The 26,027-nt window shown below is 33.0% G+C and overlaps 1 protein-coding gene across 2 annotated transcripts in view; it reads left to right on the top strand.

The window, feature by feature from the left end:
* The window catches only part of UFL1 (UFM1 specific ligase 1), a 33,655-nt gene that overhangs the window by 204 nt on the left and 7,424 nt on the right, over positions 1–26,027 (top strand). The window contains exons 1-12 of one of the 2 annotated variants that reach the window (XM_074368605.1): positions 29–177; positions 1,150–1,295; positions 2,365–2,393; positions 3,042–3,139; positions 3,684–3,798; positions 8,557–8,687; positions 13,651–13,709; positions 15,676–15,822; positions 17,118–17,293; positions 18,530–18,709; positions 20,419–20,539; positions 22,923–23,039. In XM_074368605.1, coding sequence (XP_074224706.1) covers positions 1,268–1,295; positions 2,365–2,393; positions 3,042–3,139; positions 3,684–3,798; positions 8,557–8,687; positions 13,651–13,709; positions 15,676–15,822; positions 17,118–17,293; positions 18,530–18,709; positions 20,419–20,539; positions 22,923–23,039 — 1,201 coding nt within the window. In that variant the 5' untranslated portion in view covers positions 29–177; positions 1,150–1,267. Of the gene's footprint in view, positions 1–28; positions 178–1,149; positions 1,296–2,364; positions 2,394–3,041; positions 3,140–3,683; positions 3,799–8,556; positions 8,688–13,650; positions 13,710–15,675; positions 15,823–17,117; positions 17,294–18,529; positions 18,710–20,418; positions 20,540–22,922; positions 23,040–26,027 lie in introns of those variants that run through there. The other variant, XM_010948419.3, reaches the window with a different exon arrangement.

Here is a 26,027-nt window from a genome sequence, read left to right as displayed (position 1 = left end):
CGGTCACGCCGAGATCTGAGGCCGCAGACCCCCGCCCTGGAGCCCGGACTTTCCCAGCCCCTGTCACGGTTCCCGCCTCCCCCCACCTCCCTGAGCCTGGGTTGCGGTTCCCAGAATAGTTTCGTCCGAGAAGACCAAAATCTACTGCGCCTACGCCCACACCCAAGTCCCAGCCAGGTGCAGCCGCGGCCCGCCCCCACGATAGCTGGGGCTGGTGACCCCGAGCAGTCTTTAGAGGGTCCCTCTGATCCTTACCTGTCAGTGAGCCGCTGTGCGCTTACTGACCTAGAAAGAACTTGAAGGGAGAGGCTAAACCCCAAAATATAGTACTTTGCAAATACTGTGTTGACTCTTTAAACATTCTGCCTTTTTGTTTACCAGAACAGATATACTAGGCCAGAGCCATGGTCCCACTTGTCATTTTTAGGGACTCCTGACACTGACATTTCCTACAAACCCACTAACCTTTTGGGTTGTATCCTAAAAAGCACCCTGACTCTGCTTTTTCACCATTACAGAACACATCAAATGCTAGTAGAACCCTTTTTCATCCGTTGATTATCTCTTGCCTTGTTCCTTCTGGGGATGAAGACCTTAATCCCTTGATGCTGTATTTTGTAACACTGCGAGCAAACTAGGACACTTAAGTGCTTTGGTTAACTATAAGTTGCTGTTACGGTTTTCTTAGGCCAGCTCTCCTGCTTACAGAGCAGTTGTACGAGTGAGGCAATTATACATTTCATTTAAAAGAAAATTTGGGTTTTTTTTTTTTTAACTGAAGTTAAAGTGAAAATTAAAATAAAAGTACGGCAGGTTTTTTGCCTTATCTAAATTATATATCCTCGGTTTTCTATTAAGATCTGAAGATGAGAAGCAGGCCTAAAAGAGAGCAAACTTGAAATCTTTAATAGATTTGTAACAATTAACTACTTGATTTAAGTGTATGTAAACCCGCTTACTCTGGAGAAATTTTTTTAACTTACTGAATTAGTATTAATTAACTAATAAAGTTTATAGATTTTGTAATGTAGAATCTAGAGACTCTGTACCCAAACCTTTTTTAAAAGCCTGTTTTCATAGGTTTTTGTTATTTATTGAACACTGAATGTATCAAATGCATTTTTTAAACTTAATTTTTCTTTCCCTCAGGTTGTCAGAGCGGAACTGCATTGAGATTGTGAATAAACTGATTGCTCAGAAACAGCTAGAAGTAGTTCACACACTTGACGGGAAGGAATATGTTACTCCAGCCCAAATTAGTAAAGAAATGAGAGATGAGCTACATGTTCGAGGTGGTAAGTAATTCCTTAGTATTTTTTTTCTGGTTCTTTGAAAAGGGGGTAGGGAGGACCTTAAAACCATAAATCATAAATGATTTGGAGGTTTTAGGACACCCTTCTCAATTGTTAACATGCTAATCAGCCTTAATATTTTTAAAAGGTTTGTGTAAACATGATCAGATAATTTAAATGAAGTCAAATCTTGTCACTTTACAAAATAATATTTTTTATTATTTTGAGTTATGTGTTCGATATGTGAATTAATCATCTGCTTTTCATAGTTCATGAATTTATTGCATGACTCAGGGGTGGATACTTAACTGCCTGTTACCAGGTGATAATTGTGAAGGGGGAACAGAGATTTTTAATTACGGATTAAAAACCAAGGCTGTCCTATCATGCTGGGTTTTTTTTTAAACTTTAAGTATTTGCAAATTAGGAAACAGTTTAATATGGTGCTACATCTGTTAGATTGTAGGAAATGCTATTACAAGCATACAAAAGAAGTTTTTGTTTCCTTTGTCTTTTTAAAATTTGAGCTAATTGCTGAGCAGATTTGAACACTATTTGATTAAAGTACATGCAACTGTGAAAACAACTCATTAGATGTAATTAGATATACCCTTACCCTTGGTGTTTATTTTTTATCTTCCTACATAGGCCTAATAAAATACTGGATATAATTTAGAATACTTAACAGATACATTTTTGCTAATAAGTGGAAATCTACCAGTTTCAAATAATTGAAAAAAGTTTATCTGAATTTAGTTGTCAAAATCTCTTTGTCATGATAAATAAATTGTGAAGTGAGATAAATAACCCCCATTGGTCTGGCCAAACTCGTGTATCAGTTGATGCTTATAATTGGTCTGATGTGACACTTGAAACTTTGAAAATAAATTATCATCTGTATCTTCAGCCATTATTCAGCTTTTGGTTTGTGTTTGAAGACATTAATTACTTGGCCTCTATGTTTTGTAGAAAGAGGACCCTGATGGTCCAAAACATAAATCTGTTGAAATTTATGATTTTTGGCTGGTATGTACTTACATGTAACTTAAAATTCATGTCTTTTTTTTTTAAGGTCGAGTAAACATTGTTGATCTGCAACAGGTAAAGTTCAGCTCTAAAACTTTTTGATTCCTCAATTTATTGATACTACTTATTTTTTCAATGCCTTAAGTATTTACTGATACTGGTATCATATTTTGTATGTTTGTAAAATAATTATATAATCCTCACAGATACACTGAATCAGTTTAATAAGTTCTTTCGCGGTTGACTTGCTTATTCTTTATTCTTTACAAAATAAACTCATAGTTGTCATTTTACATAATTACAGGATTTATGTAACTTTGGGAGAAAAATCACTAGTTTCATGTTTACTTGTTTTTAGTATGTGTAAATAATAGAGAAATATAAAAAAAGATATTTTTAGAAAATATAAGTGTACATGTTATCAGTAAGGTATACTACAGCATATACAAGAAACTGGCAAATCTTGTGTGAAATGGTGCCTGTTAGAGGAAAGCATAACTTCTTAATACAGACTTTCTTAGCAAGTAAAATTGTAATTTTTCAGAAATGAAAGTAAATAAGCAATAAGCCTCTAATTTTTTTAGACTTTTTATAGTATTTCAAATCAATTTGAAATTCACCTAAGGGTAAGTAAGTTTTTAAAAAGAGAGTTGTAAATATGTAATTCCAGGCTTAAGAAACAGTATGAACTTATCACTAATAGAATTTGTACTTGTTTTCCAGGTAATTAATGTGGATCTGACTCATATTGAAAATAGAATTGGTGACATTGTTAAATCAGAAAAACATGTTCAGCTAGTGTTGGGACAACTGATAGATGAGTACGTACAATATTTAAGAGCACTTTTTTTTTTTATAAGTTAATCTATATTTAAATTTAGAACAATTGTGGCCCCTTCGGCATTTTGTTTAGAACTCTTCTAGTGATGATTTTCATTATAAGGATCATTGTACTTAAAAAGTAAGTGCTTAATTGTGTGGAGTACTTGGAAATAATATAAACTTCTATTTTTTTCTATTATTTTAAAGCAACATAAAATATAATTTTTATCATCTTTCCTATATGATTGTAAATCTGAAAGGAAAATTGTTCCACAAATATTAATGAAAATGACTACAGAATTTTAATTGTTGAAAACAATTCTAGCATTTATTATTTGATTAACCTTATATTTAGTTAACACTGATAAGAAGAAAATAATTTTCAGAATTTGAGAAATGAATGGTGTTCACCTGAACACACCATATTCATTACTTTTGGGGCATACCTTATTGTAACAGAAATCAAACATAGAAGATAGAGGAAAATCATTATCCCTTATTGATTGATTCCTTTTTCTTTTTCTTTTTTTTTTTAACTACTAGGAACTATTTGGATCACTTAGCAGAAGAGGTAAATGATAAATTACAAGAAAGTGGGCAGGTAACCATATCAGACCTATGTAAAACCTATGATCTTCCTGGAAACTTTCTGACACAGGTATTTTTTTCTTAATAGTGTAATGTGTCTTTTTAGATAAATAAACAAAGAATTTTAATGAGAGGGAAAAAACGAGACTTTCTTACCAGTAATTGCTCTTTTGCAAGTGTTTGACTATTGGTCTTATAGCAGTATATTTAGGGGATATTTATACATTGATGGCTCTAATGAGATTGTTTAGAAATGGTTATAGTCTTCCTGAAGGCAGAGACACTCTAAACTTGATAGACTTAAGTTCAAGGCCTGCTTTGATGCAATAGCAAGTATACCATAAAGGCATAGGATTATTTAATGCTTCTGATGTCAGTTATACAGAATCTTGAACCAGGATATCTACAGTTCTGATTGTCTGGTTATATTTTAAGAAATAACTGATGGAAATTATAATTTAGAGGGGTTGCTGCTGGCATCTTGTGGGATAAATGTCAAGGATGCTGCTGAACATCCTACAGTGCACAGAGTGTCCCTGCAACAGTTTTCTTGCCTACAGTGTCAACAGTACCAACATCTTTTGATGTCACCTTTCTTCCTCCTCTATTTTTTAAAATTTTTATTTACATTAGAGTATAGTTGATTTACAGTGTTGTTGGTTTCTGGTTTACAGCAAAGTGATTCAGTTATACAAACATTTTTCTTTTTCATGTTTTTTTCCTTATGGTTTATTACAAGATATTGAATATAGTTCCCTGTGGTAAACAGTAGAACCTTGTTGTTTATGTGGTTTGTATATCGTAGTTTCTATCTGCTAATCCCAAACTCTTAGTTTATCCCTTCCCCACTCCCTTTCTCCCCTTTGGTAACCATAAATTTGTTTTCTATGTCTGTGAGTCATATTTCTGTTTCTTAAACTAGTTCATTTATATCATATTTTAGATTCCACATATAAGTGATATCATATGGTATTTGTCTTTCTCTGACTTACTTCACTTAGTATGATAATCTCTAGATGTTACCATGTTGCTGCAAATGGCAGTATTTCATTATTTTTATGACTGAGTAGTATTCCATTTTATATATATACACCATATCACCATATCTTCTTTATCGATTCATTTATGCTGCTTCCACATCTTGGCTATTGTAAATAGTACCACTATGAACACTGGTGTTGCATGTATCTTTTTGAATTAGAGTTTTCTCCGGACATATGCCCAGGAGTGGGATTGCTGGGTCATTTAGCAACTCCATTTTTAAAGGCACCACCAAACTGTTTTCCATAGTGGCTGCACCAGTTTACATTCCCACCAACAGTAAGGAGGGTTTCTTTTTCTCCACACCCTTCCCAGCATTTATTATTTGTGTACTTTTTAATGATGGCCATTCTGACTAGTGTGAAGTGATGCCTCATTATAGTTTTGGTTTGCATTTCTCTAATAATTAGCCATGTTGAGCATCTTTTCATATGCCTTTTGGCTATCTGTATGTCTTTGGGAAAATGTCTATTTAAGTCTTCTGCCCATTTTTTGTTTGGGTTGTTGTTATTGAGTTGTATATTTTGGAAATTAAGCCCTGTTGGTTGCATCATTTGCAAATATTTTCACCCAGTCTCTTAAGTTGTTTTGTTTTGTTTATGATTTCCTTTACTGTGCAAAAGCTTGTAAGTTTGATTAGGTCCCATATGTTTATTTTTGTTTTTATTTCTATTCCCTTGGAAAACTGACCTAAGAAAACATTGCTACAATCTATGCAGAGGATGTTTTACCTATGTTCTCTTCTAGGAGTTTTATGCTGTCATGGCTTATATTTAAATCTTTAAGCCATTTTGAGTTTATTTTTGTGTACAATGTGAGGAACTGTTCTAACTTCATTGATTTCCATGCCACTGTCCAGCTTTCCCAACACCACTTGCTGAAGAGACTGTCTTTTCTTCATTGTATATTCTTGCCTCCTTTATTGAAAATTAATTGACCATAGAGGTGTGGGGGTTTTTTTCTGCCCTTTCTATTCTGTTCCATTGATCCATATGTCTGTTTTTGTGCCAGTACCATACTGTTTTGATTACTGTAGCTTTATGGTATTGTCTGAAGTCTGAAAGAGTTATGCTGCCAGCTTTGTTCTACTTTCCTCAGGATTGCTTTGGCAATTTTGGGTCTTTTATGGTTCCAGATAAATTTTACAATTATTTATTCTAGTTCTTTGAAAAATGTCCTGGGTAATTTGATAGAAATCAGATTAAATCTGTAGATTGCTTTGGGTAGCATGGCCATTTTAACAAAGTTAATTCATCCAATCCAAGAGCGTGGGAGATGTTTTTCCATTTCTTTGAACTAGCTTCGATTTCCTTTATCCATGTTTTATATTTCTCAGCGTATAGGTCTTTCACCTCCTTGGTTAGGTTTATTCCTAAATATTTTATTTTTCAATGTGATTTTAAAAGAGAGTTTTTTTTAATTTCCCTTTCTGATATTTCATTGTTAGTATAAAGAAATGCAGCAAATTTCTGTATGTTAGTCTTGTATCCTACTACCTTGTTGAATTCACTTATCAGCGCTAGTAGTTTTTGTGTGTAGTCTTTAGGGTTTTCTATATATAGTATCATGTCATCTGTATATAATGACAGTTTTACCTCCTCCCTTCCAATTTTCATCACTTTTATTTCTTTTTCTTGTCTGATTGCTGTGGCTAGGACTTCCAGTACTATGTTGAGAATAGAAATGGTGAGAGTGGGCATCCTTGTCTTCTAGATTTTAGAGAGAACACTTTCGGCTTTTCATTGTTTAGTATAAGTTGGTTGTGGGTTTGTCATAAATGCCTTTTATTATGTTGAAATATATTCCTTCTGTACCCATTTTGGCAAGAGTTTTTATCGTGAATGGATTTTGAATTTTATCAAATGCTTTTTCTGCATTTATTGAGATGATCATGTAGTTTTTGTCTTTTGTTGATGTGGTGTATCACACTGATTTATTTGCGTACGTTGAACCATCCTTGTGATCCTGGGATGAATCCAATTTGATAGTGATATATGATCTTTTTTATGTGGTGTTGGATTCCATTTGCTAATATTTTGTTGAGAATTTTTGCATTTATATTCATCAAAGATATTGCCTGTAATTTTTTTTTTTTTTTTTTGGTATTATCTTTTATTTTGGTATCACAGTAATGGTGACTTTATAGAATGACTTTGGGAGTGTTCCCTCCTCGTCAGTCTTTTGGAATAGTTTGAGACAGATCAGTGTAAGTTCTTCCTTCTATGTTTGGTAAAATTCCCTGGTAAAGCCATCAGGCCCTGGACTTTTGTTTGCAGGAAATTTCTTTTACTGTAGATTCTATTTCATTTCTGTAGAGTCTACTTCTTCTTGATTCAGTTTTGGTGGGCATTGTATGTTTCAGAAACTTGTCCATTTCTTCTAGGTTGCCCAATTTGTTGGTATGTAATTGTTCATAGTCTTAAGGTTTTTTGTATTTCTTCAAATCCATTTGATACAGTGGAAAGTTCATGGGCTTTGGAATTAAACAGACCTTGATTTGAATTCTGTCTATTGCACTGCTTAGTTATTCAGTGTTAGGGGAATTATTTGATCTCTTTTGTGCTTCAAGTTACATATCTAAAAGTGGGAATAATTGTCTTTTTCATAGACTTCAGTGAGCTTATATACATGATGTATCTAGTGAAAGGTCTGGTACAGTGGAAGTACTCAACAAATGATGGTTTTGTTTTGTATTTACTGGAACAGCTAAGGGAAAAGCCAAATCTCTTTTTAGGTATATTATCACTGTAAGGAAATCCAGCTTACAAAAATGTACCAAATCATAATTGCATGAGGTTAATTTATAATAAAATAGATTTACTCACCCATTTTAAGAGAGTGACTTCCCCTAATTACGTCTAAAATACCATTTAGGGTACAGCTCTGATTTACAAAGCATTTTAGTAGCCTAAGTTCCTGAGCAAATATATGTAAATCACAGAAAGTGAAAAGAAGTATTTTTAAACACTTTTAAAAGTATCAGAATAGAGTCAGATGATTTCTTATAAAACTATGCTACTGATAACATTTTAGAAATACATATGGTTTCTTAAGGTTTTCAGTTTTAATTTTTCTAAGTATCATAGTATTGTAAAAGCTCATTAAGGTTGTTTGAAAAGCATTTTTCTGTACTCTAAAGTATCAGCCAGTCCAACTTGAATATATTTAACTTGTCCTAGAATGTGAAATATGTCTAGGCTTATTTCATACATACCTGATACCGGTAATAGTGTAGCTGTGAATACTCTCTTGAGGTTACCAAGAAATTAGGTTGTCTGTCAGTCTAGATTTCTGGACACAGATAGTTTGTTAATATTTGCATCACAGGAGGTAACTTTTCAGGTCTTATGTATCCCAGGTGACAGAATCTTGGAATAACATTTATTTCTCTCCATCAGTGTTAAAAGATCCATATAGTATTTTCTCCAAGACCTATGAACATGCCGTGCCTTTCTGTGTTTAAGCTGCCTACTATCTAGAAAATTGATTAGTCAATCTTGTTTATTTTACAATAGCGATAGGCCTTGTTAGCAAGTAGCTGAGCCTTTTAACATATCAGCTATTTGACTCATTCAGTTCTCCACTCTGCCGAAAGATTATGAAGTTTCCTAGATCCTAAGTCTTAATTTTACCTTATATATCTTGTTAATTCATGCTTGCTGAAATTTCTGTCATTTGATTAATACAGCATCAGCATGCAGCATGACTTTAGTAAGACTGTACAAATGTAAATGTATAATTTTCTTCTTTCAAATTAATAAAAATTTTCATCCATCTTTACCCTCAGGCACTAACTCATCGACTAGGTAGAATTATTAATGGACACATTGATCTTGATAACAGAGGAGTGATATTTACTGAAGCTTTTGTAGCTAGACATAAAGCACGCATCCGTGGGCTGTTCAGTGCTATTACCCGGTAAGCACGCTTTAAAATATGTATATTTTTACACTTCTTGATCATGATTTGTTTTTTTTCCTCAAGCAAAATCTGATTTAAGACTAGTTTATTAAACAGACAGAAGGGGAGCTTCTATGAAATAGGAATGGGGATTCCAGAGCCGTAGATGTAGCCACACTCTTTCCATCCCACATCTCTTTTCTGTCCCTACCTTCACCACCCTCATGACCCCAGATGCACTTTGGGAAAACATCCAGGTCATATATAAAGTCTCTCTGGGATAAAAGAAAGAGCATGCAGTTTAAAGTCAAAAGTCCTTGAGTCATAGCTGTATCACATGGTAACAATGTGACCTTAAGAGGGTAAGTCAGTCACCAAACTTCTTTGGGACTCAGATGGAGCTGGATGACTTCAGAACTTCTTTTTTTTTTTTTTTTTTTACTAAATAACATTCTAGAATTCTAGTGACTAACAGTGTTACATTCAAAATCACTTTAACCTTTCTAAAGTAAGAATTTTTAAAAGTTTGGGGCCTGTATGACAAACTCCAGTGTGGAATTAAGAAAACCTGCATTCTCAATTATCTCCTTTCTCTTGTGTCATTAAGTTTATCTCAGTGGTTTTGGAGTCCCATTATTGTTGAAGTATGTCCAGACTTCTCCCATTTTAACAGTCAAACCTCTCTCAACCTCATCTTGTACTCCCTCTACCATCTTGTTTATTCCTTTCCTTAAAGTGAACCTTCTTGAATTGATGTCTACATTAATGTCTCAGTTTTCTTGTCTTCTGTCACTTCTCAGCTCACCCATCTGGCTTCTGCCGCTTACTTAGCAGTGATGTCAATATCGTTAAATCTAATGGGTATTTTTTCTCCTTGTTTTACTTGACTTTGCAGCAGCATTAAACTCCAGTTACGCCTTCCTTCTTGAAATGTTCTCATCCCTTGTTTTCATTTTAACACCCTACTTTACTGGCTTCTGCTTACCTCTTTTGTCTGTACGTTGTAAGTCACTCTGGCTCTTCCTCCTTTCCCTAGCCTTTCAAGTTTTGTTTCATGCCTTCATTTCTTCCCAGTCCTGCACTGTCTTCCTAGGTGCTTTTACTTTTCTTTTAAATTTCAGACTCATACCACCTGTACGGCATGTCTATTGAAGTGTCTTACAAGTGCCTCAAATTCAGCATATTTAAAATAACTCACTGTCTCTGAGCTATCCCACTCCCCACCCCATCTAAATTTATTTTTCCACTTGTGTTTCCTTTACCAGTAAACATTATCATCAGGCTGGTTTCGCCAGAGAACTAGGAGTCATCCTGTATACCATCCTTTCTCTCACCGCCCTTTCCATAACACAACATGTTTTGAGTTCTGTCTTCTAAATAGTTGTGTAATCTTTACTTCTCTGACATCACCATTCTCATCACTCCAGTCCATTTTTTATATGGACTGTTTTAGCACCTTTCTAACAAGTCTCCCTTCTTCTACTCTTATTACCCTTCAGGGTAATTTTTACATGACAGCCTTAGTAATTAATTTTTGTCATTCAACCAATCAAAAGCACTTATTGAATACCTAGTATATGAAAGACACTGATGGAACAAAAGACTAGGTTAGAAGAGAGAGCTTGCAATCTATTGCAACAGTTTTCTTCTTTCTTTCTTTTTTTATCTCACACAGAAAAGTTGCAAGAGAACCTTTTTTTTTTCCTGTCCCATTTGAGAGAAAGTGGCTAACATAATGTCCTATCACCACAAATACTTTAGTCTGTATTTTCTACAAACAAGGGCAATGTCCTATAGAACTATAATCAAACATCAAAATCAGAAAATTGACATTGATACATTACTGCCATCCAGTCCTTGGACACCGTTCGTATTTTACTAATTGTTCCAGTAATATGCTTTATAGAAAAAGGATCGAGTCCAGAATCACACACTTAATTGTCATGTCTCCTTAGTCACCTTCAATCTGGAACAGTTACCTGGTGTTTCCTTGACTTTCATGACCTTGACACTTTTGAAGATCACAGGCCAGTTATTTTGTAGAATATTCCATTTTTCCTTTCTGCTGTTTTTTCAAGCTGATGTTCAGGTTATACATCCTTGGCCGAAATATCACAGAAGTGATTCTGTGTTCTTGTCATTGAGCCCTATCAGATGGCATACCATTTACATTTTTCCAGTTACTGATGAGATGCACTGTAACTTCTTAGTAAGGAGATATCTGCTAGGCTTCTCATAAAGCTACTTATTTTCCGTGTATAATTAAGTATTTGTGAGGAGGGCATTTTGAGATCATGTGAGTTACCCAGTTTTTCATCAAATTTTCAGTTTATTCATTTATTAAATTACTGTGGACTTATGGTTTCCTATGTTATTAGTTAGATTATAATCTGTTTTGTTATCATTATTTAGATTTTCAAATTGGCTCATTTTTTAGCTGGTGGCAGGCCCTTCAGATTGGCTTCTGTGTCCTTTTGACATGTCCCCATCATTCTTCCAACACTTCTTTCTAGCACAACAAGAAGTTCCAGGATCAATTTATACTTTCCCTGTCTCAATCTTGTAATCAGCCATTTCTCCAAGGAGCCTGGTTCCTTTTAGTAGAGTATTGTATTTAGAAATCAAGTTCCGGACACTAGATTGCTTATTGCTGTTTAGTTGTTCCTGCTCTCAAGCCCTCCCCTCAGACAAGCTAAAGGATACACAGACACACCAGATCACCGTCCTGACAGAAGAAACTGGTAACAGTAGTTGCTTCCAGAAGAGGAACTGAGTAGCTGAGTGATAGGAATGAAGGGGACTCAGTTTTGTAACTTTTTTGGATCCTGTACGTTGATTGCTTAGTTAAAAACTAAAAATATATTCTTCCTATTAACAAATATTTATTCTTTTTCTTTGACTAATTATTGTGGTGGGTGTAGTTATCATCAGATTCGGCAAATAATATTTTACTGACTCAGTAGCCCTGTGTTTTTCTATGTGGAGATGTTATCAAACCATGAGAGCAAAATAAATTCTGAGCCTCAAAAGAGGTTGTTAGACTGTGTAGCTTCCAGATAATTCCACCTAATGTAATGTATCTTCACATTTGCCTCTTAAGTATAGGAAACTAACTCACTTTTCTGGTCTGCTTTCAGAGAAACCTGCATCTCTGATTAAAAAGAGTTTCTATTTATTGTTATTATAGGTAGCCAGAAGAAGAGCAGGAGTAATTAGTGAGAAGAGTGAGATACATAGGTATACTAAACTACATTGTATTGCAGATTGAAATAAAAAATCAGCAGCTAAGTTTTATTGCACAAAAAAAGCTAGACATTTTGTGCAATTCAATTAAACTTTTATTGAACACCCGCAATAAGTTACGCACAGAAATTTTAAGATTCTTCAAGGAGCTCTGTATTTTCGTAGGAGTGTGTTTACGTAGAAGGAAACAGAAAACAAAAAACAAAACATAAGAAGGTTGTTATAAACAGAGGAGAGCAAACTTCACAGAGCACCTAACTTCACCTAATTGGTTTGGGAGCTCTAGATAATTTAGCTGAAAATTTGGGGTAAAATAATTTAATAAAAACCAAATTGATCTATACAAGAATTTGGTAAAAATAATAATTTAGTCAAATATCCCCAAACACAGCAGTTTTAATATCAATTCTAAATATGAATTGACAGCTGTTTCTGCCCTTCCAGGTTTGTCATAGAGAAAATTTATAACATCTTAAATAGCAAGAGAGGATCAAGTAATTGGAAAAACTTAAAAATCTGTAATTATATGCATAAGAATAAAATCATACCCTAAACCATAGATCTGGCATAATTGTTGGCTTAAAATGAATAGGGAAGAAAAAATTGAAGCCAGAAAAAAGTCTAGATCTTTTTTTATAGTTCCTTTTACTTAAAAGAAATTGTAATTATTATAAAAGAAAAACATTCACAAGGATCTATCCAAAAGAAATGAAAATATATTTCCACACAAATACATGAAAACAAATCTTCATAGCAGCATTTTTCATAATAGCCCCAAACTGGAAATAATCCAGGTGTCCATCAACGATGAATGGATACAAACAACAAAATGTGGTGTATCCATAAACTAGAATGCTATTCAGCAATAAAAAGGAATATTTGATCCATGCTTCATCATGTGTGAACCTCAAGAACATGCTAAGTGAAAGAAGCTGGCCACAAGAGCACAAGAGACCACATACTGATTCCATCTATAAGAAATTTCTAGAAAGGCACGTTTGTAGAGGCAGAAAGCAGATTATGGTTCTCTAGGTCCAGGGTTGGCAACAGAATTTAACTGCAAACATCTAGAAGGAACTTTTTGGGTAATGGAAACGTTCTAAAACCAGATTGTAGTGTTGGTTGATCAACTGTATAAATAAAGATCATTAAAATGTATACTCAGAATTGGGTAGATTTATGATATGTAAATTATGTATATCTCACTAAAACTGTTTTTTTTTTTTAAAAAAGAAATGTGTAATCATTACAGAAAATACTAATGAGCCAAAGAGCATTTAAAGTGAATCTCCCCCAGGCGTACAACTGGAGTACGTCATTACAGATTCCTTTCAGTATATATGACCTTATTTTTCTTCAAAAATAGAATTGTATAACATTCACTGACTTCCCAGATGGGGAAAGAGCCTTCCAGACAGAAAGAATGGAATGAAGAAAAATAAACGTACAATAAAGAGCAAGGCAGACAATTAAGAATCACTAAATTTTAGGTGAAAATTTGTTGGGAAAGTAAATTGATCCCAGATTGGGAAGACAGATCAATTCCCCTGGTGTCACAGTAGCATAATTCTGAATAAGGACATAAAATTTGGTGTAATTTTTGCCTTCGTTGTTTTCTTCTGAATTAATTTGTATTTTTCATAAACCATTCTAGTTTTTTTTTACATTCATAAATGTATAACTCTATAATGAGTAAAAAGATTTTTGTTTTGTTTTGGTTTGTTTCCTTTCCATAAAGGCCTACAGCAGTGAATTCTTTGATTTCAAAATATGGATTTCAGGAGCAGCTTCTTTACTGTGAGTTTGCTTTAAGTTATGTATCATTTAATTAGCTGTTGAATAGACTTAACAGAAAACTTACTAATTTTAATGTCTTTATCTCTTTTAATTTTAAAACTTACATAACTAAAATATTTCAAGTTGTGAAGTTTCTCTATTCCAATTTTCATATATATGTCTATCTGTTAAACCCACCAAATATTCAGTGGTGGGTACCTCAAGAGGAGTGGAATAAAAAAAAAATTGTATGTGCACATAATCTTATGTGTATACCTATGTAGAGAGACAGAGATTTAAAATTTTAGGATTGAGAATAATTTTCACTTTATTTCTTGCAGATTTTTACTACATTTTCTTATGAAAGTAAATAGTGTTTGGCTAAAAAAAATTTTGCAAAAAGTTTATAGCATTAAAAATAAATTCTTAGCATTTGAACAGTATAGTATTATCTCCAAAATAATTTTGGTCCGTTGCCCATTTTGTGTGTTTGTGAAGCTCTTACGAGGCTTTGACGGTTTTTTTGGGGTTTTTTTAAGCTTTTCTGGAATAATTTTTAAAAGCAATGCCTTAATCTTTCAACTCAGGTATTTGTGCAAATATAAGAATTAAAATGAAGAATGGAAAAGAAATTCAAGTACAGAATGAAAAATTAATTTTATTTGCTGTATTTTTCAGAATATGGAATTAAATTTAAAATTTTTGTTTAAGACAAATTTAAAATTAAATTGTGACATATTTTGAAATCTACATAAACGGGGGTTGGTGGAATTTCATTATAATGTAAAGTTCTTGAAATAATAACTGATAACTTGATAACTTTGGTCTGAATTTAGCTTGGATTTGTGTTGTACAATCACACAAAGTTTAAAATTATATATTGCAGTCTATTGAGAAATCTAAACTTTTCTGATATACTCTATTTACTCAGCATTGAAATTCTGAAATTCATGTGTAAATTCATTTTTATTTCTGTTAAAGGCAAATTTTCCTAAACCATTTTTATACCAGACATCTTTTGAATGTTCTTGTTGATTCACTTAGAAATAACTCCTTCCTATCTGCTTTGTCTTTTATTAGGGAATTTTGATATTTAAAACAAAGTGTATAGTCAAATGTTACAGTTTAAATAAAAAGCATAAATTTGGTATTAATAGCAGCACTATCCAGTTTTCATACTGACCTCAGTCTTTTGATTTTGATGGTAGTAGTGATGTTATTTAGTTAATATTTATTGAGTGCTTTTTATATGCCAAATACTCTTTTAAGCACTTTACTAAATTGAATACAATAGCCCAGTGAGATAAATATTATTATTATCCCCATTTTAAGGATGAGAAGATAAAGGCATCAGTAAAATGACTTGCCCCAGTGTTTGTCAGCTAGTAGGTGGCAGAGTGGAGTTTTGAACTTAAGCTGTCTGGGTCCAGATCCATCCTCTTAATCATGGCATTATACTTCTGTTATGGATAGGGTTAAAATATGTTGCTTCAGTTTAATCAGTGGAATGTAATAATTTAGACAAATTTTCATGGCTTTATTTCACACAGTGTATTCTCATAGGATCCGGGTATCTTGATTTTTCTTTATGAGAAAATTGAACTTGATAACACTAGTGATTGTATATTACCTATTCTCAAAGTATTTATTCATCTACTTTTAATCATGAGATAATAATGGCATATTGTGTTTTTTCCCCAAAATTACTCAGACTGAAAAACTCAACATTAATATTAACTAGTTTGAATTACAAGTTCAGCACATTTAGCTAGTTGCCAAAATTTCCTGAATTTATGACCTGAATATTCTCATAAATGGCAGGTAAGTTTTGTCTAAAATATTGTGTTTAGTATGGAATTTAAACTTTAAATTGCTTTTTTAAAGGGTAAGAATGAGTAAATTGTGAAATAGTGAAGTGTTTTACTTTTGGAGATTTTTTACTTGCTCTGATTTATTTCTATTTCTATTTGTTTGGTTTTCTTTTAAGCTGTTCTTGAGGAACTTGTTAATAGTGGACGCTTACGAGGCACTGTGGTTGGTGGGAGACAGGATAAGGCGGTGTTTGTCCCTGATATTTACTCCAGGACACAAAGTACTTGGGTGGATTCTTTTTTCAGGCAGAATGGCTATCTCGGTAACTTTCTTTATTTGTTTAACTAAAACTCATTTCTAGTATGAAACACAGTCTTAGAAAGATTTTATTAGCCCTGGGAATACACATGTACTTTACTATTGTCCAGCAGACTATAATGGTTCTTTTTGAGTATAAAAGTAGGGACCTGCAGGTTTTTGTGGATCATGTAACTGAGTTTAATTCTGTAATTATTGAACAGTTGTAATGTAGAAAAGCCAAAAGCTGGTATCGATTGTCACCAGCCTTCTAGTAATGTGATACTATATATAAAATACTTCAAGTACTTTTTAATTCATAAAAAATAATTATATTTATTATATCTCATAACTTATGAAGTTAGCTGGTTTTTAGTTGCATAATCTTAGAAATATTTCATTGACTGTTTTACAATGTTCATTTTTATTAGTTATCTGGTACTTCAGAAACATTGAAGTTATTCTAAATTCTGTTTCTGAGGTTCTGTCATTTACATAAAGTAGATTGATTGAATTTAATCATTAAAACAATAAGCAAATATATATATTTATATGTAACCCACTTAGTTTGATCAATTTCATAGCCCAAGTCAAACTATGTAAGATCAGTTAGCTATAAATAAGTAAACGTGTAAGTTATCAGTGTTCAGTTTAAATGTGTGCTAGAATGAATATGGGGCTTGGCTTATGTTTTCTTGACTTTCTGTAATGTACTTTTTCGGTTTTTTCATCAAAGGACTTGGATTAGAATTTTGTTGTAATTAATTTTCTTCAATATGATTATCTGGGGACAGAGAGAAGATGGTAGATATCTCCAATAGCTTTAATGGCTGCAAATTTAACTTTTTAATTTTGTTTTATATGCTAAGTCTTTTACTAGTTTAAATTAGGCTCGAGAATTGCTTTGTCCTCAGTAGTCTAATGAAACTGTTGAAATTCCATTCTTTAACTGTAATAGGAAAAATAAATTTCAGTTTTTGTTTTTCTACTTAAATCATTATTCTTTTACCCCCATTTCTAGTTTTATTGCTCTTTAGTTCTCATGTTTCCCTTTGACTCCTCAATTGGAGAGAAAGTGACATAGTGACATAGTGAAATACTTCAACCAATTGTTCTAAATATATGTTTAGTAATAAAAATTTGAGAAGGTAGAATAACCAGGAAATAGGCTGTGGTACACTTCTATATTTTATTCTTAAAAAAAGATGTTAGAATACAATGCATTCACGAAGAATAGATTTTGTAGAACTTAACTTTTCCTATGATTTCTAAAAGGTGTGAATGATTGACAATTCCATTCCAACCTTGTGATATTTCTAGAATTTGATGCTTTGTCCAGACTTGGAATCCCAGATGCTGTGAGCTACATAAAGAAAAGATACAAGACTACCCAGCTCCTGTTTTTGAAAGCAGCTTGTGTTGGTCAAGGACTTGTGGATCAGGTGGAAGCATCAGTAGAGGAAGCCATCAGCTCTGGAACATGGGTTGATATTGCAGTATGTTTAAAAATCTTTTTCTTAATTTTCCTTTAAACCGATGACAACTGATGTTTCACTGGCGTGCAGCCATTTTAAAATTAGGATACATAAAGGTAGTCATGGCTTTAGAGCTAAATTCTAGCAGTCATTGTTATGACAGAAATAATCTTAATTATTTTATGCTTAAAGACTTTCTAGCTTTTGAAGTAGAGGGACCTTTTACATATGGATAGTCAACATCCAGAATTCTGTGAATCTCAAAATAAATAAGCAGACAGTAAAACACTCATATCAGTCCTGCCATACAGGAATTGATGAGACTTCTCACAGTCTTATCCAAGCATTTACAGCTTTACTGGCATCAGGCATCATGTAGCATTTGTTTGTTTCCTATCCATTAATCTCTGCTAATGAATTAACACAAGCTGCTTTAGCACTGATAAGTGTTTTACTTCAGTGTTCAGTATTCACCTGTCTTTGTTATGCCAAAAAGGTGAATGTAGGTGATAAGAAAGAAGTGGGAGGCCAATCCATTATTTACTACTCAGGGTCCAGATTCTCTTTATAAAGCAGAAAGTACTTTGCTTTGGAGACATGTTTCCCAGAGATTCCAGGTGTCTTTATTTATTCATTCAAATTTTATTAAGTACTTTCTGTGTGCCAGGTACCATTTTACCTGTTGGGAATGCTTTGTCCAGACAAATTTCCAGCTTTCAGGAGGGGTGCTTTCATGAGGGTGGGGAGCAGTTGTTAATGAAAATAATAATTTCGGATAGCAGAAAGAGCTAAGAAGAAATGTATTTTGGAGGCAGAGTTATCAGGACTTGAAGTTGGATTGCTTGTGAGTTTGTGAGAGGAACTAAGTGTGACTTGTAGGTTTTGGACCAGATCAGCTGAATGGAGAGTGGTTCCATTAACTGAGATGGAAGAATGATGAGGAAGAGAATATGGGAGCTGGGAGTCGGGGCAGGAGGCACAAATCCACATTGTTTTCAACAGGATGTGTTAAAATTTGAGATGCCTATGAGGAGTATGAGTGGGGAGGTTAGGGAAACAGTAGGATATGTGATTTCAGAGTTCAGAGTGATGATAAATGCAGAAATATAATTTGGGAGTTTGTCAGCATATAGATGGTTATGAAAGCCATTGGACTTAATGAGATCACTTAGGGAGAGCATATATATATATATAACAAATGATTTATCTGTATTATATTGCATTTATACTTTGTTTTCATTTTTCTTGTAATTCTAGCCTCTGCTGCCCAGTTCTTTATCAGTTGAAGATGCTGCAATATTGCTTCAACACGTGATGAGGGCACTCAGCAAACAGGCTTCAGCTGTGGTCTTTAGCGATACTATTGTAGTCAGTGAAAAATATTTAAATGACTGTATGGAACTGTTCAGTGAACTGATGCATCAAAAAGCTGAAAAGGTATGCCAGATTTTCTTTCACCTACTAATTTCAGCCGTGTTATCACATAAGAATCATCTTACGACTTTTGAAAAATGGGGTTAGCAGAATACCCAAAAATGAACAGTGTTTCATAAGTCATTTTCCTTCAATGCATCATTCCTTTTTTATTTCCTCTCCTGGATTTGTTTTTCTCCTTCTTCATTCCCATCAGGACATAAAAGTTAGAACTTAAGAGAGCTGATTTTATAACTTGAAATCACATAAATGAAATTACACATTTCACAATTAAGTCACCTGAGGGTATTGGTCCAACATTAAAATCCATAAAAATAGTATCTATGGATTATATACATAAATACACAGTACAGTTATTAATTGGTACACAGCATATTTATTAAATCTAGCAGAGCCTCGTTAATTTTATCTATTTGGGGTATACCAACAGGATAAGTAACTGAGGAAAAAAATTATTATCAAAATTGATCAGTTCCTTAGAACCTGCTATTGAAGTGCTGAGAAGTCATGCCAGGTCTGCTTTAATGACTGTTTAATTCATGTTTCTATTTAGTAGTACCGTCTACTTATAAAGCCTGCTCACAAATAGGTAGCACAAGCTAATTTATCTCGGTTAGACTTTTAGTAAATTCATGAGGGGTTATTAAATATATAAATAATTTATATTTATCCTATTCCTTTTAAGCTTCAATAATAGTCTAAAAAAGAGGTATCTTTTTACATTTGGCCTGTAAAGCAGCAGAGAGGAGTAAAAAGTATACAGGATTGATACCAGTAAACCTGAGTTCTAATTTCAACTTCTTTACTCTCTGTTTGACTTTGGACAATAGACCTCCAGTTTTTCATCTACAAAGAAAGGATCATGATGCCTGCTCCCCCAGGGATAAATGTAAATAAAGGGGCAATGTAAATAAAATATCTGGTATGTTAGCTACCAGTTACTAAATGACTACATCATTATTTTTATTTGTGATCTTTTGCTAAACTGAAAACACAATCATCAGTCTTTTTCTTTCCTTGTGCTCCTTTCTCCAAGCACAGAAATGAATTCAGAAAAAAAGGTGATTCTTTTGTTTGAACTTTCAACATTGTAAATATTTTTCCTTGGAAAACCAAAAAAGAAATACTGTTTTTAACACATGAAAATGTACATTTGTCACTACAGATTTAGAACTCTTTCCCATGATAAAGAACCAGTTTCTGAACTTGAAAATAGTTTATTGTTTCTAACATAATATTATAAAAGCAGAGATCAAGAGGAAAAAAGTTTACATGACTAAGTATGCCACTCATATGATCATTATTGTGGGATGTGGATAAAGATTTCATTATTTTTTTAGTAATCTCAGATTTCCAAGTGGCATTGGACTTGGGAGTCTTGAAAAGAAAGGGAGCAAGTGTCACCCATTAAGCCGTGATAAAACCAGTCAATAATGGTTGAAGAGGATTGCATCTGATGCTGTGTGATCAGTTGTTCAGTGACTGAAATGGATTTCTCATTGGCTGGTAATAGATACAAAAAGCCAAGAACAGCAAGGGAAGAGACTGATTACGGGGAGAAAGTCTCAGCATGGCAGCTGAGACAAAGCTCTATAGTTTCTTAGCAATGAAACCAAACAAGAATTAGGATATGAGTATATAAACTTTTATTTTATGTTTTTCTTAATGTTATATATTTTTGCCTACAAAAAAAAATGCATGCTTTATTTCAGGAAATGAAAACTAATCCTGTTCATTTAATCACTGAAGAAGATCTGAAACAAGTCTCCATTTTAGAAAGCATTAATACAAATAAAAAGGATAAGAAAGATGAGCGAAGGAGGAAAGCAACAGGTAACAAAGAAAATTATTATTATTATTATTATTATTATTATTATTATTATTATTATTATTATTATTATTATTATTAACAAAGAAGATTCAAGAAAAGTTTTTTATTTGTTGTGGTGAACTTTGCATTTATCAGACCTTTGAAAGGACTTTTGTTTGGTTGATTTGCCTTTAACTGCTAATATTAACCAGATCTTTCACTACTGACTTAACTTTTGATTATGAAGATGGAAATATTGGTGATTACTTATTCAGTGTTTTATTTTGTGAGAACTAAGCTAATTTTATGACTTTCTGTTGTTTTCTTCAGCCTTTATGTTCCCAGTAGTTTTATTGGTTTGGTTTGGTTTTGCGGGGTTTTTTTGTTTTTTTTTTTAAGTCTGGAATTTTGCAAGTTTGTGTTCATCTCAAGGCCTTTGTACAAGCTGTTCCATCTACCTGGAAAGTTCTCTGCTGAACTTCAAGTAACTGTTTTCTTCTTAGAAGAACTGAGCTCTTCATTAAGAGCTCACCTTTAAATGTCAGATCCTCAGGGAGGCCTCCCTAGCCCCCTATAGAATAGTAGACACACACTGTCACTCTCCATCGTAATATCTTCCCAGTTTTTTTTACATCACTTTTATCACTGTGATGTGTTTTATCCTTTGGGAACCTTCTCCATCTCATTTATTGTTTCCCTGGTACTTAAAGCATTCCTTGGTATTTTTTAAGTTCTCCATAAATACTTACTGAGTGAATGAATTTCCCAAGGAGATTTTTTTTTTAATTTCTTTTTTTAGTTTAGAGTTACTAGAAATTACCCTAGGTAGCACTGATATACTAGTAACTTGCTTTGCAAATTAACATATATGTCCCGTACTTTCTATGATAGGAAAAATTTTATTAGTGCTATATCAGGGTTAAAGAAATTAGATATTTACTATATCTCGTTAATAAATATAGCTATATTGAATATGTGTTATAAAAACTTAATATTTATTTGCTGTGAGAATTCACTCCTATTTCTTTGAGATTGTTTCCTCTTCAAAAACCCTTTTCTATAGAATCTTTCTGTAATATTTTGAAATGTTTCTCTATTCTAGAAAAACTGCATAGTAAATTACTGCAATAAATCATAAATCATAGTAGTATTCATAACCATGAATATTTTATTTTATTTGCATGTATAGTTACAAATCCACCTTCATCAATTGGTTTTGTACTTATTGTCAATATAACAAGTCTGTTTTATACTCTTCTAAAAATTCAGTCATCCAGTGTTTTGTTCTTAGTGATAGTGCTACAGTATTGTAATAGCTTAATTACAGTTCATGGAATAATGTCAGACATGAACATCTTCTCCGTAAGAAACTTATTACCAAATGTAAGAAACACATTCACTTTAGACTTTTGCTTTTGAAAGTTGTATTTTTCTATAATAAGAGCAAGGGAAAATAAAAGAACTTATAATAATAGGATATGATGAACTCTAAGGGAATTCTACTTAAGAGTTTAGAAAAAGATCTTTATATAAATTATTTTATTGAAAAAATTTTTATGAAGAAGTATATTTTCAATATTTTTCAGTGCTAGTCACATTAGATAAGTATTCTATTTTATTTAAAAGATGTTTTAAATGAAATATCTAATAGCACAGAAAAACTTCAATAACATTTTTAATTTTTTTAGTGTTTTAGTTTATTTCATAGTTTATATTTTTTTAGTCTTCATTTAGCCAGTGCAACTATATTTTTAACTTAACTATATTTTTCTGCTTAACCAGTTTAATATTTTTGGTCAACATTTACTGAGCCCCTGTTATGTGTTAAATAAGCATTGCCTTAACCCCAAGAAAACAAACATTAGTGAGACATGCTCCCTGCTTTCAAGAAGTTCATTGTCTTTTTTGGTGGCAGGAGAGCATGACTCCTGTAAACCTCGGTAATAAATAATTTTTCAATCAAGAAGACAAAACCAAGTATTAGTAAATTTGTGAGGTACTATAATAGGGGATAGTAGTGAGGCTGTGGTAACAGATGAACAAACTAAGGCACTTTTGGGGAAGGTAGAAGAGGAGGTAAAGGAATGGGTTTGGCCAAGAAAATGTCAGTTAAAGCTACAGAAAATGGTGTCATTAGAGAAAGAGGAAGAGACTGCATTCAGAGCAGGTAGGCTATCTAAGTGAGTTGCTCAAATTCAAGAGATTTCATATCTTATTATTTATTTTTATTGATTGAATTCATAAAACTTGTTTTAATAAGGGAACTACAGCCTTAAAAGTGAGTAAAAGTTTAACTTTACAGTAGAAAAATAAAAGGAAAGTGATTAAATATGTCAATATAGTGTCATTTTTTTCTAAAAATGGTAATTTAGTTAGGTAATACTAACGAATTTCACTTTCCACCAGAGGGCAGTGGAAGCGTGAGAGGCGGTGGTGGCGGCAATGCCAGAGAGTACAAAATTAAAAAAACCAAGAAGAAAGGAAAAAAAGAGGACGATAGTGATGATGAGTCATCTCACACTGGTTTGTAGCTTTATTTCACTCTTCCTCTGAATGCGCATGATTTTTTTTTTTAGCGTATTTTCTTAAGATGCATACGGTTAGGTGTCTGTGCTTATACAGAAGGTCCTTGCTTTGCATAGTTTAAGTGAGTGCAGATTTCACAGTTAGATAACATCAGTCCCCCAACAACACTATTCCTATTGCAGTTACCAGTGTATATTAACTCTGAGCAATTGCATAAAGCGCAAATTTTGCTACTGGCTCCTTAGTCCACAAATCAATACATAAATTACAGATATGCATGATGATCTGTGACAGTCCCATCACTTATTTCAAAGTTTATTGGAGATTGGTCACTGTGCATCTCTTACTCGCTTTATCCACAGAAAACACAGCATGTAGTTGTGTTGCGTCCTTGTCCCCCAGTGATAAATCGTGTGGCATTTTACAAAAATGAATAATCAAAAGAGGGAGTTAACCAACAAAGACAAATGTGTAACAAAGAAAGGAAAAGTGGTAACACTGGAAATAAAACATGAATCAAGAATAAGTGGAGTTATAGAAGAAACACCTGACCGATTGTGGGAATGTTGACGTTGCCTCTGCTCAGGAGACTTTAGCGCTGCAGTCAGAGGGACTTGGTAAAGGCACATTTATTGACGTAAATGAGGAAAATGGTCATGATAAAAAGGATAAAAATGTCTTAGAGGATGTGAAGTTGGCAAAAAGCTTCACATTAAAGGAATTCTCAGAGATATTTCACAATGCTGAAAGGGCAAAGGATAAAATGTTGGAAGCTGATCCAGAGTTAAAAAAGGAGTATGACAGCTTGTCCAGGCATAGAAAAGATGCTTGCTCTGTATTTTAAGTTACAGGATGAGAAGGCAAGCACTGTTCAAACTACTCTTGGTAGGTTTTTTACCAAGAAAGAAAACATTTTCATTCTCAGTGTTTCTGATGCACAAAATTACAGTGTACTAAATTAGAACTATTACTCTTACGTTTTATTTCTCTATACATTTATAACCAGCAATAAGAGCACTGAATGTTTTCAGAACAAACATTTTTAAAAGGTTACAGAACAATCGTAAATTTTCTCATTGTTTATTAAGAACACTTTGCCGTTTCAGCTTGCATAGTCATTTTTATGGTCTCCCAACTTCCATGCAAAACAAGTTAAAATATATTATGAAAAATGAATCTCCGCAAATTTAAGTAGGAAAAATTAATTTTTTATGCACATTTAATTTTTATGGTAACACCTGATTGGTTGGTTGCTTCTATCTAAGCAGGAGAATTAAGTATATGAATCTTTCTTTTCCTCGACTTGTTAGTGTTTGTTATGGTTAAGGTAGGAAGAGGCATCTTACTTTGTTTTTCTAAATAAAATTATGATTTTTTTATGTTTCTGTTTAAAAATAATTAATGAAACTATGATATCTCTTTTTCCCCAACAAAAAGAGAAGACAATTTGAAATGATAATTTGAGATTTTCTTTTACCTCTTCCACAGAATTTATTATGTGTGGGTTTGAGCTGGGACATGTAAATATCAAGTGACAAGGCTTCAGGTGTTAATGTGCTACTACTTGTAACGGCACAGTTGCTTAAGATCTGTCTAAAGTAGTCTAAGACAGGTAAAAATAGCTACTGTTCTCAGTGTACATTAAACAGTATTAATTAAAGGGAAAGTAGCTTCCTAGAAACTATGGGCTCTCTATCCTTATTTTAACTAGCATTGACTGTTCTATGTGAGTTTTTATTTTTCATTGCTAAATGGATTTTCCTATTCCCCAGATGTAATACAAGGAGTGAGAGTGAAGGGGTATTTAAGAAAATACTTCTCTAAAACCTGTAGCCTTAAATAATTGTTAAATAGGCATGTGATACTCCTTTTGTGTATAGTATGAGAGAGGGGCTATAAAAGAGTAAAACCATCCCACCTTAAAAAAAAAAAAAGGTAATTTCAGTGCTTTTGACAAAGGGTTGTGTTGTAATCTCAGAAATGGAGGATGCAGTTAGGTTCTCAGCTGGAAATATATGACCAACTCAGTGTGAAAGATTACTAGAAGGAAACACAGTTTAATAACTAGTAAAATGCATTCAGGACGCAAACAGAGAAATCAGATACTATCTGGAGTGAAAGGTCAGGAATGGATAGCAGATCTCCAAAAGAAAGGATAGCACTTTTCCATCTGTTCTAAAGCTGTGATCTCAGCTACTTAGATCTTGATGCTTCGTGAAAATTGGTTTTTGAGCTATTCTATTTTTATTTCTAAGGTTTCACTTTTAGAGTCAGCAACCTAATTTAACTGGAAATAATCACTTTTTTATATTTTTACAATTAATAATGGACATATTGTTAGCTTTCTTTGCAACTCATACTTTTTCAAGTAAGTGAGTAGGCATGACATTTCCACCGTTAACAACTACTTCCATTACAGTGGCTGCATACAAATTTTTCTTGGTATACAATCATTTTTGAGAGCAAAAATAAATTATGGGTGTAAAATTCTAAGTTGTTTTTTTCATCCATGCCTTTCCAAAAGACAATTTTTAGCTTAATTCTACTGGAGTTTAGGCTCACTTGATTATTAAGATTTTTCTTGAAAAACTTACATAAGTTGTAAAGATGATTTGATTTTTAGTAAATATTTATTTTTATAAAGAAGGAAATTCTGCTCAGAATCCATTGTTCAACAAAAAGAAATTCTCCTATCCTAAAAGTTGTTTTTCTATCCACTTGTTTTTATTTCCAACTATTTGCATCATCCAAGTTAGATTGGGGGGGAAAATCATCTTATTTTTTGATTGACTTGTAGAGAAGTTAAAAAATCATTACTTAAAAGAATGCCACTGTATATCCTATTTTAACAGTGTTTTCATTAGTTACTGCTACTTGATACTGTCAATTTTGGTGGTAAAAATTAATAACAGACTTTATGGTAAGCAATGAATGAATTACCATCTTATTAAATATGTGAATGGAACCTTATTTGCTTGTAGGTTG

The sequence above is a fragment of the Camelus bactrianus genome, chromosome 8, assembly GCF_048773025.1.
Source record: "Camelus bactrianus isolate YW-2024 breed Bactrian camel chromosome 8, ASM4877302v1, whole genome shotgun sequence".
Classification (NCBI taxonomy): Eukaryota; Metazoa; Chordata; class Mammalia; order Artiodactyla; family Camelidae; genus Camelus; species Camelus bactrianus.
The sequence above is the reverse complement of the archived record's forward strand: the minus strand, read 5'-3'. Positions and strand labels throughout refer to the sequence as shown.